The following is a 12,706-nucleotide window of genomic DNA, read 5'->3' as shown; positions in this document are numbered from 1 at the left end:
TAATTTTACAGAAAAGGGAACGCAAGTTAACCTGTGTCGAATGCTTTATCCCCGGTATTGCTTCAAATGAACTACATAGCACGTTTCATGATCTTTATTTATGACATCGATAACACCATCATCGTTTTCCCGATTTTTTAAACGATTTTTTTCGGGAATTTGAGGATCTTTCTTTGCTCCTCCATTCTTTCTTCTTGCGGAGTGCATCCTTCTGCTGTTGTTTGGACTCCCAGCGCATTTGCTTGGCGGATGATTGGTCTTTGTTACTCACCGCCATACTGCTGGTGGTGTCGAACCTACGTTGCAAAGAAAACAATGTTGAATCAATGGCAAGAATCGTCTGACAAAGTTACAGGTTAGCAACAATGTCCGGTGTTATCCTAATTTTAAGGAAAATCAGAAAGATTTCGAAACGTTTCGATTCACAGTAGCATTTTTTAATCATATATGGTTCAAATATAAAATCTTGCTGCAATTTATCAGAGAAACTTACTCGCTAGTGTTTTCTTCTAACATCATGCCGAACTCGTCGGCCGACATCTTCTGCCGCTTCGCTCGTTCCAACGCTCTTTCCGCCTTCCGCTTCCCGGGTATGTCTGAAGAGAAAACAACATGTTAATGCCAATGCTAGGTTTTGGAAGCACATGCTGTAAAACGTAATATCTTGTTTCAGACTTCTTCCTTTGTCCAGGCTCAAACCTCACCATGAACTCAACTATGCTTGATCAATGAAATTCCTTGTAAAACCAGAGCAGTACAAAGAAAATTAGAATACCATCACTGAAAGATGGTTGTTTGCTCAGATGATGCAATTCATCCAATATAAGATATACACAACATGTACTGTACCTGTCACAAAAACTCCTCCATCATCCAACAAATCTTCTTCTCCATCCTCCATTTCAAAGCCGTATCCTTCAACCTCATCTTCATCTAAAGCAAGATGATTACTTGGCCATTGATTTGATGAAAGTACTGGCCTAACCGAAAACAGGGCTCCGAGCAAGATTTCAATCAAAATGAGAAACGTTTAGATATAAATGTGAAAAAACGTATATAGAAAACCACAGGTGCACAGACACTAATCCCTCACACACCCATCAAGTTGAAAACATAAACTTACCGAAATCAGCATCGCTGTCTTCGTCAAAATCATCGAATTCGTCAGAATCTTTTACAGATAATCTAAAATGTCAAATGCAACATCAAAGTCCAGTATCTTGACATGACTGCGATCACGTCTACAGTAAGTACTACATCTTAATTAATAACTATGGAAAGAATAATGCTGTTAGAACTGCATCAGTCACCAGTAAGTGGGATTGTATAGTTTCAATATCACCTGCAATCTTGCATGTTTGAAATTATTTCAAACAGGAGGTCGCTTATTTTTCTAAGAGGAACTGAGTAAAATTCGCGATATAGTGTGCTTTAAGAGAAAAAATGCAGAACCCAAGAATTGGGTACAACCAAAAATCCAATGACTCTTTTACTTGTTTTTATAAATGTGGTCGGAGAAATTGAGCTCTTGATCTATGCGCTTCTGTCCTTCGGAGCTGTTCATAAACTCATCAAATTCTTCATCTGAAAGATCTGTGATCTCGACTTCTTTTCCTCGCTTTCTCCGTCGAGGTTGATTTGAAAAGTATCTGCATCAAATAAACGATAATAAATGTTGTCCTGCATCAGGCGACGATTCTACCCAGACAGAAAATCAACGTTTTTTCACATTGATTCAACGCCTGCAGACGTTGAATCAATGTGAAAAAACGGTTGATTTGCAGTCTGGGTAGAGACAAAGATTTACCACAAAGCAATTTCTAGAATGTACATTGTACAACCCACCTTTGATAGAACACTTCTTCGGGGTTAAACTTCTCCTTTTGCAAAAATTCCAAACTGTTGACAGGCAGAGCGTTGACAAACGAAGCGTGACGCTTCCGCATGTGAATGGACACGACTGATGGCTGTTTTTTCTTGTTTTTTGCCTTGTCATTGTTTACCTTGGGATTCCGGTACACGAACCGATCTAAAAACCTTCAAACAGCAAAAATTGTTATAAGGAGGATTGTGACAACTTTTTTCTTTCTCAATCTGATGACGCGCGGTGACTTGACGTCCAGTCAGCAAATCAGTCCATTTGTACGTTGATTCAATGGGTGCAGACGTTGAATCAATGTAAAAAAGTACCGATTTGCAGGCTGGGCGGTTTCGTTGAACAAACAGATAAAAGACTTTTTGTTCCCTCTGTTAGTTAGACATACAGCCTACCGTCACAACTGCTAGATAAACACCGAAAATGTCAAAAACTACTTGATTCACAATCCACAAACTACCTCAAGTCGTCATCACTAAGAACTAACATGTTTAGAAGGACAAAATCATGATAAAAGCAGACATGGCGAAGAAGAATGTTTTAAAAACCTACTCACTTGATAAGGGTGTAGTCTTCTAAAGGGTCTCCTTTATTGGGCTCAGCAGTGCCACCAGGGGTTAGCAATTTGCTTGCATAAATGGCAACAGTGGGATGGTAGTGCCTGGTAAACGCGTGGAGCTCCCAAACGGATGTCTTCTCGCTGCCGCAGTACTGCGGATTTCTCGACATGGGATCGTAGCCGCCGGAGCCAAACTTCATCGACTGCTTGTGCTTGTGGACCCAAGACCCCTTCTTTTCTTCAACTTCCTCGTCGGCACTGCCAGGAAATATGCCCATGCTCAAGTACTCGAAAACCGTTTGTGGTAAAGATTGATAACAAGATGCCGGGTAAAATGAGAATAACTACTCGATATAAGATGTCCTGCTTCGTGTTGTGAAAGGTTATTATTGTGTTAAATGTTCGAGGCCTTTGAAAAAGAATGAGCAGAAGTCAACGTTTTTGCTCTATAACAAACGTCTAAGTGTCCAAGAGGTTAGCGATGAAAATTCTGTTTCTTGTTGCTCAAGTCCTTGTGCTAATATGTTTTACAAAATAAGCTCGTGATATCGTTGCTGTCGGTTGAAAGCAAATGACTTACGTAGGTTCAATAAACAAAAGAACAGCACAGTGTGATGTGTTTGAACTGTTGTCTCGTCGCAGCCCTGCTTAGTTGCTTACGTCATAATTATATGTGTAGATCAGTTATTCATTTTCATTGTAGATATGATAAGCAGTTATTTTTTTGTTACTTGATAAGGGCTAACGTGTTTATGGCCGAAAACGTTTGTAGCTTATATAGTTTATGTTCAATTTTAATGGATTATGTTAAATGCCGTGCGGTTGCTTGGTTGTTGTATATGTCTGATTGTCTGTGGATGAAGAAAGTGACCTCTTTACCAAAATTGAATTATGTGTGTGTGTGTGCTTTTGGTAGTTCTGTCACAATGCTTGCCTGCTGGTTTCATTTCAATTGTTCATTGAAGTCGTAGAGTGGTGAGCAGTACCCGCGACTTTGCAGTGCAGTTTTGTTAAAGAGTTTCATGTTAAGTGATAGCATTTAATTCCGTAATTATTATGTTTATGATAGTTTAACTTACAGTCTACTTGAATTTAGACATAGCAATAGTTCAATGAATTAAAACCTTCTTAAGGTCTATGAATATTTATCAATACATTCATCAGACATAGGATGCCGATTTATAAGAGAATAAACTTCGTGAAATGCTAATTTATGATTATTTAAAATAAACGTTAACACAAACCCCTCCTCTGCGTCCGATTCATTCTTGACGTCAACAAAATGCTCTTCTTCATCATCGTTGAACAATGTGTCGGCTTCCTTGAGGGCGTCTCCATTACCAAGCAACCTCTTGCCGCTTCCCGTCAAGTTCAGGAACCTACATTCCAAAGATGGTCTAGCCCGCACCAGCTCAGCGACCATGGTTAAGACGGCAGCGCAGAACGCAGGAAGTTGCAAGGAGCAAGCTTGCAGCGTTCTCTTGACAAAGGCCTCAACACGCGGCTCGCTTGGATCGGCTTTGAGTGCCCTGAAAGTTTCCACAATGGCTTGAAGAACTTCACAATACTTTACAAGATATATTAGTGAAACCGGTTAGCAATAATCTAAAAAATTATTGCTTTAGCAGCCAAGCTCACATGTTTCAAAGAAATGTTTAAAGACAAACAGCATTCTCATTCAAACCACACTTAAGCTCAACATACCTATAAAGTAAGTTCAAGAACATGGGGTGGCGGTGACTTGACAAGGGAAGCTCATTGTGAAAGAGAGCAGCATACAAGGCATTGTTGAACCGATCTGATGTCTCACCTCGAGAGTCGTACACCTACAACGAACATGGTTTAAAGTTTCAATCTATATTGAAAATTCATCATGGGTGTTGAGTACGGGAGTTTAACTTGTGAGTTTTTTTTCTCAGCAATTAAGTTTAATGAGCTGTTTTTTTTAATAATGAATTTAAGCACAAGTGTAGAACAATGTATCAGCTGAATAGCCAAGTGGTGAGAGCCCTAGTTCGACGTTCGATAGGGCGTACGCTCAACAGCATGCCTTTGGCATGAACAGAACGCTGCTCTAGAGAGAAACGTTCACGGCCCTTCTTAGGGCTATGGTCTGTTGAACTGCAGGGCAATGAAACATTGATGCTTCAAAATCTTTAAACGTATTGAAACATTTCTCCTGCAAAGATTTTGAACAGGAGTTTGAACGTTTCAAAACATCGTGTCGATTAATCATGAATCGCCTGCGCATGCGGCATTGGTGTGATGGTCACTTTTGTGTATCTCATTCGATATTATCAATCCGCTTCAAGAGGTTATATGTCATATGAGGTCATATGTCACATCACAACGTCATATGTTGTGATGTCAAGTTTACTGCGTCTATGAAATCACGTCATAATGACGTCCGTGTAGTGTCTTCCTTTAAATTGATGTGTAAAGCAAAATCGAGAACCGTCAGAAACGCCCTTAAAAATCCAAATACGAAACTGTCACAAGCCAACTAAATGCTGGCATGCATAAGATTCGTAACATAAATGTTATTCATTCAGCAATCAATTTATAAATACAACATTTTCATGAAGCTAAATACTTTTTGAAACTTTGCAAGCCAACACAATGGTTTACAATAATTTTTCCAGCTTTGCAAACAAACTATTACCGCACTCCAGGCTCTATTAGTTAACAGAACTGGTAAGCTTGTTATTACCTGGAATATCAGCACAAGCGACTGGATGGCGGTGCTTATGCTGGCAACATGGACGGTACGAAATAGAATATCCAATTCGTTCATGATGGTTTCGTCGGCAAGGTTGGCGTACGGGAAGGCACGGTTGACGCCTGCAAGAGGAAGGCAAGTGACAAAATTAACGAAATATGGCAACAGACGCTGGTTGTATGGGCACAGAAACAAGAAGTTAATGTTCACAATGTTCAACAATATCAACACATTGTCGGCTGCATGACCGAGTTGTGAGATCCTTGGCTTGACGTCCAGAAGGGCGCAGGTTCGACACCGTTCAAGAGCATGCGGTTGTGTTTTTGGCAAGGTATTTAAATCAATGTCTGAAGGTGGACAGGAAGATTGGCTTTCTTACCTTCCGCCCACTTAATCTAAATCTTCAATTGCTGGGAGTAAGCCTGAAAGCGACAAAAAAAAAATCGACAATCGGGACAAAGACTAACCTGTGAGCAAGGCACTGAGCATTTTGTTGTCAGAGCTATTCTTCTTTTTGACACGCGACTTAAAAAAGCTCATATAAATCTGAATCAAATTCTGGGCCACCTCTTTCCTGAAAAGTTAACAACACAAAGCAAATTTAAGAAATGGACAAATAAAAGCAAGAAAAAATTTCAAAGTTAGTCTGGGTGGAAAAAATATCTTTCCTATGCAAAGCGTTTCATGTGCTGATGTCCGACTTCAACGCTTCTTACAGCTCTAGGACGTAAACATTTAATTATCAACACCATACATCATCATCATAATCCATCGTCGGTTTGTTCCCCACTAGTGGGGGTGGCCGATTGTTTCCGCGCAGCAATTGTATACAAATGAAAACAACTGTACAAATGAATACAAATGAAAACAACTGTACTGTATATCAGCAGTTGAATTAGAACAGAGAAGCACACAACACAAGCTTGTTTGAATCAGATCAAAGAGCAATCACAGAAAGTACAATTTAACAAACGTATTAAGAACGTGTGGTATTATTTTATCAAATTTCACTTGCTACGTACAGGACTGTACCTGTCATGACTAAGTATTTGTGAACTTAAAAAGCACACGCAGTAGTACTGGGCTCGGGAAGCAAGGGTAGGAATCAGCAAAAGATCTCGGACTTCCTTGACAATGATCGCTTGCATCATAGGGTGGTTGCTGACGACTCGGTTCAGCATGCTGAGCGCCTTGGAAGCAATTTTGTATCTGCAAAAACCGTGCAATGTACTAAAAACGAACTGCTCGAGTTTTGTACTCAACCTCGGGGTTAAAAATACAGCGTAGGATTAATGTCAAATAAAATACATTTCATACTTAAAGGCCTACTAAATAAAAATTTCAAACGGGAATTAAGCATTAAAATGCGTAAACTGAACATTCAAGAATACATTTTAAGAAAAATTACCGAAAAAAAATTGTTTTCAATGGCGCTGGCAAGGCCCAAAGTCCAATGTTTCATTCATTTTCTCTTTTTTTTTTCAAAATAACCAAAACTGCAAACACTGCTCGAGAATACATCCCAAAAGACAGCAATAACAAAAGCCACGTTACCACATCTGATGTTTAGAGCAAACTGTCTGATGTTTTGATGTTGAAATCTGATGTTTTGATGTACATACATACATAGCCTACAGTCAAATCGCCCGCAGTAACAATTATTGCGAGATCAGCTGATTGCTAGTCTCTAGTGACGCAGACTGTACAGTCGCACGCTTCGCTGCTCAAACCCAATCTCGTTTTGAAAGCTCTGACAAAAGCACGCGCGCAATGGTGGTCAGACCGCAATGGGGCAAAATTTTATTGAAAATCGTTTTATGGTAGCATGTTAAACACAAAGAACGTGGAAAATCGCCAAATCAGGTTTTTCCTTTAGTATCCCTTTAAAGCAGGGGTCCGCAAATATTTGTTGACGCGACCCAAAAAAGAATACTTTTAATTCTTCGGGACCCAAACGTTTCGGAAGCATATCATTTTGCTCAAACTACTTGGCAAGTTAGCATCAATTTCAATACAGTCATCTCCGCTTATTAAATCCACATCCAGACCGGACAATTTTGGAGTTATTAAGCTAGGGACAATTCTCTGGCACTCCTATACTTTCAGTAATTTCGGAACGGACCAAATTAGGTTTAATAAGCGGGTGGACCTATTAACTGCGGGTTTAATAAGCGGGGACTAGGCTACTACCATTGAAAGTATAAATTTTCTTGTAGGCTACAAAATTGTATGAAACTTATCACATCACAGAGTACATTTATTTTTGCTAAACAAGTTATATTTATAATAAGTTTAAACTGTTTTGCGACCCACAGCGGATGGTCTCGCGACCCAAATTTGGGTCGCGACCTACTATTTGCGAACCCCTGCTTTAAAGCATGAGTCCAAAATGAATCAATGTAATGAACTAACAGATGCTTCTTGGGAATTTTCATACACTTGATATGCCACTGTTTGGGGAAACTTAAAGAATATCATGGCGATTTGCATTGTGGGTGGGTGACGCAGCAAACATAGTTCAACTAACTTAGCCGACTGGGAAAGTTCTTGCAAAACTACTATAACGTCAAATAGAGTCTTGTCACATAGAACCAGGAGTTGTGAAGCTGCATACTGGCACTGGTTTTGTTGCTTCGTATGATAAACATTAGGCAAACAAAGCTTATCGTTTTTCGTCACGTCTACGTTATCTCAAGGCAGTGGATGATGTCAAATGTTCTAGTTGCGTAAAACTTTCCAGATAAAGACAAATTGGTGTTGCAACTTTTTAGTCTTCATTCAGCGACATGGCTACTTGCTTTCTTATTGCGTGTTATCGTCGTCAGTCGATTAACAAAAGGCACCATGCTGCATTGCTGCAGTAACACAGTGAATCACTAAAATAAAGCGCGCATTTAGAGCGACTTCAAGATTTGTTACAAAACACTCGTTTACATTGACAGCACATCTGCATTCTGCAGACGTGGAATCCATGTAAATCGGATTTGCTGGTTGAGTAACAAGACAATCGCATGCACCGAGGAGTTACTAACTTTGGGTCTCCAAGCTTATTGACCAGCAGGTTCAGCAATGTTCCTTCTTGCTCAGGCTTGTTTGTCAGCAAATCCAGCGCAATGGACATTGCTGTAAATAAGAAACCTCTTTAACAATGAAAAACTTGAAGCTGCTTCCGACATCGTTCGCACACCGGCTAACAAAATAGTATTTTTTTACATTGATCCAAGCCTTTAAACGTTGTATTAATGTAAACTACTCAGAATGATTAACTGGGTCATCAAAAATTTAACGACTCCTGATTCTGGACAAAAAAAAGAAGCGTTTGACAGCCCCCGACCCAGAGTCACTTGTAAACAAAAAAGAAACAGTAGAATTTTATCAAGACCAAAACGGGTTGTTTTGGTTACAACGAAATTTACCTTTGGTTTTAGAAACTTCCATTGTATCTCTAGCAAGTGCTTTCAGCAGATCAACAAAGACTGCAATCAATTCTTTCAATCGGTGTTCAAAAGCCCACAGAATGAGTCGAGTCTGGCAAGATTCCACGGACCATTTGCCGTTGCCGTCTTCGGCCTAAACACTCTTTTTAATGTAATAGTCTCTAGCACAAACACAAATGGCTGTGATTAGAAAGAAAAAAAGCTATAATCTAAAAACCAGAATGAAGTCAGCGTAGAATCGGTCAACAATTCCATTCATGACAACACAATCAAAAAGTAGTAGTACAACGCAACACTTTTTTAAAACATTAAAAGGATCCATCACAGATTTTGGTACCTGTAAAGACGCATGCGCAACGTCCAGAGGATGTTGCAAGAAGTTTCTCAACTTCCGATTATTCGGAATCAGATCTCCAAGCAACAAATCCTTGATCGCTTCAAAACCTGAAATATACTCTACATTAGCATTTAAGCATTTGCTAATGTGGAGCAGTCCACTAAGTGTATTTCCCAGATAACAAAAATTCGTCATTTTCCCATTCATTCAACGTCTGCAAACGTTGGATCAATGTAAAAAGGAGTATTTCGCTATCTGGGTTAACATAAAAATTGCCAAACAGTTTCAAATCATATTGAGAAAAAATGTTCTAAATTTAGGCAAGCATGGAAAGTATTTATCTCCAGGACTTCTCTGTTACCGTACCTTTTATTGCCTCCCGTTTTCCTTTCTTCTTTGCCATGGCTAAAAGATTTTCAAAGCAATGAAAGTTATGGACGGGCGATTTGTGCAGCATTAGAGAGAGCGATGCCACCCTGTCGGATAGGGTTCCTGAGAAGACGAATGCAGGTTATTCCTCATTCTAACAACAATTGCATATGGGAAATGCATAAAAATTGCATAGGCAATTTAACATCCAGGAAAAATATATTTTACCTGATAATATATACCAATTAGAATTAGATTCTGTGATCCGTGAATTAACCTGCTCTTTAAAGTTTTCAAATATCTATGATATGTGTTTAAAACTTCTTTGAAAATATGCTAATCGTGAATGGAAAGATATAGTTTGATAAAACATGATTTACTTTTGTGTTGCAAGGCCATGATAAAAATACATCAGATGTAAAAACGGACGTTAGAAGATCTTAAATTTGGCATCAGGTCATGGTTGGCATGAATGTAACCAGCATCTTTCAAATTTAATTTTTCTACTTTTAGCAAATGAAGAAAAAAATCATTTAGCAAAATTTGAAAACAACCACGCACCTGCTGAAGCAACAGTGTTTATCCAGTCATCATTGCCTTTACTGCTTTGGTTGTGGCCTTTTCCTTTATGTAACGATACTTCATTTTCAAACAATGTCATAGCATAATATTTGATGGTTTTGACAAATGTCTCGTCTCCATCAACATGACCTCTTAAATCATCTTGAAATCTTTCAAACCAAGGCTCAGTGGTCTTTATGAGCAAGCGTTTGGGCAGTGCCTTATAAGCTGTTTCATGCTTGTGTTTCATGTCTTCAGTATGTTGCGTTTTCAAAACAGTGTCTTGATGTTTAGTCTTAAGTCGTTGCTTTGGTTTCTTTTCGACTTCCTTCTTTGCCTAAAAATATATATGAAAAGAACAATAAGTGCCATTAATACAACAAACAGCGCTCAATGCCTAGCAAAACAAATTACATCAAAATTAATTACTAGTTCATTAAAAACCTTAACAGCCTGTTTCACCTCAATAGGATCATCAGAAGGATCTTATTCAACTAGAATTCCACACGAAATGAATGCTTTTTAATGTTAGTTGAAGAAAAGCATCCAGAAATTGATATGTAGATAAACAAAGAATAATTTACTGAGGGGGTTGTAATTTATTGCACAAAATACTGCACTATGCAATGCATACTTGTATGTTAAATGAGAATAATTTAAACAGTGTAAGAATAACAGACTGACTAACATACCAACTGCTGTATCATGAAACATAAAAACGTCGATATTGGAACTGAACGTAATCTTGATACATGTTTCAACAAACCATGCCAGTTATTTCTGTACAGTAAATCAGTAGTTAAATTTCAAAACACACCTAGTAGCAGTATAATCTTCCAGATTGTTGTTTTTCGATTACTGAGGAAATGCTGTACCATGTCAAATTGTCACAAATTAAGCTAATAAAAAAACTGAAAATTTGCCGACCTTCCTTGAAACGATCTTTTTAGAAGACGAAATTCTCTTTGGAGCCTCTAATGCTTCTGGAGGCAAACTGTCAAATCCAAGTTCTCCTACCAGTTTTTCGATTTCTTTTGCCTGCAAATTAAATTTAGATTTCATGAAGTAATGTTGATACAAAATCATATTTTATCTGCTAGAAGGAAGGCTGTACCAAAAATGAATGATGGTGATTAGTGAGATGTTAGTTAGGGAAAACTTCGATCACATTAGTCAACTTTTTCAAATGCCTCGGCTTTCATTGCATGCTACAATAAAATTTTTCGAGAATATTTTCGGAAATCAACCACATGACCCTTGAGGGTGTGGTTATAATAGCTACAAGCGATAATATATTAAGTTATCCCAATATCACTAACACATATACACTATACAGTAGCCTACAAGAAATAGGGATTAGGGACTCATAGGGAGGCTTCAAAATTAGAAGCTTTTCTCAGAAACATATCCCGCTTTGAAAATCCAATTTGTGCACTAAAGTGTTAACATTAACAATGCTACAAAAAGCTTCACTTTTCTATGGACAAAAAGTCCTCAGAGAACTAGCAAATTGTACTAAACATTAGCACAAGACAATGATAGCCTACATACGAACCAGTGTGTATTATTATGTATATGTATTAGAGTGGTTCAAAAAAACACAATTTTCTCGGAATCTTCCTCCACAAGGCTTAAAATGTGCCATTTTCCCATAGAAGTGCCCTTGATGAGACTATTGCCGGTTTCGAGTGTTTTTCAATAATAATGGTAGATGCCGAATTGCCGATAGTTTAGTATGAAAATAAGATTTTTGCTTTGTTGGGTGTTAAGTTAATAAATCTGTTTACATACACACTAAGTTTAATTCTGCATCATTTAGAAGTCTAGCTCATTCTCTGCTGTGGTTTTCAAGATGATAGCGGGCATTTCCCCCTCTGTAATTCTTGTACACAATATCGGCCTGTGTGCGATAGGGTTTGACATAGGCAGAATGTGGTAAAAAAGTGAAAATCTGATTGACCTTTAAACGACTTCCAATCAGTCTAATTTTTTGCAAGGGCACTTCTATGGGGAAATGGCACATTTTAAGCCTTGTGGAGGAAGATTCTGAGAAAATTGTATTTTTTTGAACCACTCTAATATGTATGTATGTATAGTATATATGTATGTATATGATATATACATACATATGATATATATAATATATGATATGATAAACTATTAGTCGTGAAGTCTATTCCTACATTTAATACAATAACCACATCTTTATACATTAACAAGTGCTTGTCATTGCGATGAAATCACATCAACTTATTAGAAATATACCTTAAAATGCTTTTCCACTCCCTTTTTCGGCTTTTCGTTATCAATATTCTGAAGCATCTTGAAGTCTTCCTTAGTTCCACCCAAGGCAAGGACATCTTCAAGATTAAGCACTTCACTCATGGTTGTGTTGCTGCTTTACAAAATTCCACAAATCGAAAGGCAAACCAGGCCTGAGCTGGGTCCAAGTTTATTCCAGACAATGAAGGTTGATAATTAGAAACACTAGAAACTTACTTTATAAAGCAACTTCCTTAAATTTATTAAAGTAAATAAATCAATTCAACTCAAGTTTGTCAAACACAGAATGGCCTGTTTCGGTGAGTCCGATTCGGTGAGTCCGATCCCTTAACGGGGAATTTTTTTATTTTATTTTTTTAATTATTGGGTACCGTAGCCTAATTATCATTGCTGTTTAAGGGTTTGGGGTTAGGGTTAAGGTTAAGGGTTAGGAACTCACCGAATCGGACTCACCGAATAGTAGCAGACCCTGTCAAACAAAACGCATGTCGTTGATGGAAAAGGCAATCTTTTCTGCTTTAGGAAATTTACCATTTGATAGCCTAGTTTACCCATTCAAATTTTA

General features: G+C 38.1%; 1 protein-coding gene across 1 annotated transcript; it reads right to left on the bottom strand.

The window, feature by feature from the left end:
• Nucleotides 1-12: 12 nt before the first annotated feature.
• On the bottom strand, nucleotides 13-12,369 carry LOC145784174 (CCAAT/enhancer-binding protein zeta-like). Its single transcript, XM_082595940.1, has 19 exons — nucleotides 12,124-12,369; nucleotides 10,786-10,896; nucleotides 9,859-10,195; nucleotides 9,295-9,420; nucleotides 8,929-9,035; nucleotides 8,571-8,724; nucleotides 8,187-8,277; nucleotides 6,187-6,363; nucleotides 5,622-5,728; nucleotides 5,146-5,276; nucleotides 4,140-4,261; nucleotides 3,680-3,964; nucleotides 2,433-2,693; nucleotides 1,846-2,037; nucleotides 1,494-1,649; nucleotides 1,124-1,185; nucleotides 850-933; nucleotides 494-596; nucleotides 13-296 (listed from the first exon to the last, which is right to left on the bottom strand). Exons 1-19 carry the CDS (start codon nucleotides 12,241-12,243, stop codon nucleotides 119-121), a joined length of 2,904 nt encoding a protein of 967 aa, XP_082452066.1. The 5' UTR covers nucleotides 12,244-12,369; the 3' UTR covers nucleotides 13-118.
• Between the last annotated feature and the right edge of the window lie 337 nt (nucleotides 12,370-12,706).

The sequence above is a fragment of the Aplidium turbinatum genome, chromosome 15, assembly GCF_918807975.1.
Source record: "Aplidium turbinatum chromosome 15, kaAplTurb1.1, whole genome shotgun sequence".
Classification (NCBI taxonomy): domain Eukaryota; kingdom Metazoa; phylum Chordata; class Ascidiacea; order Aplousobranchia; family Polyclinidae; genus Aplidium; species Aplidium turbinatum.
This window is presented reverse-complemented; position numbering and strand designations above follow the sequence as displayed.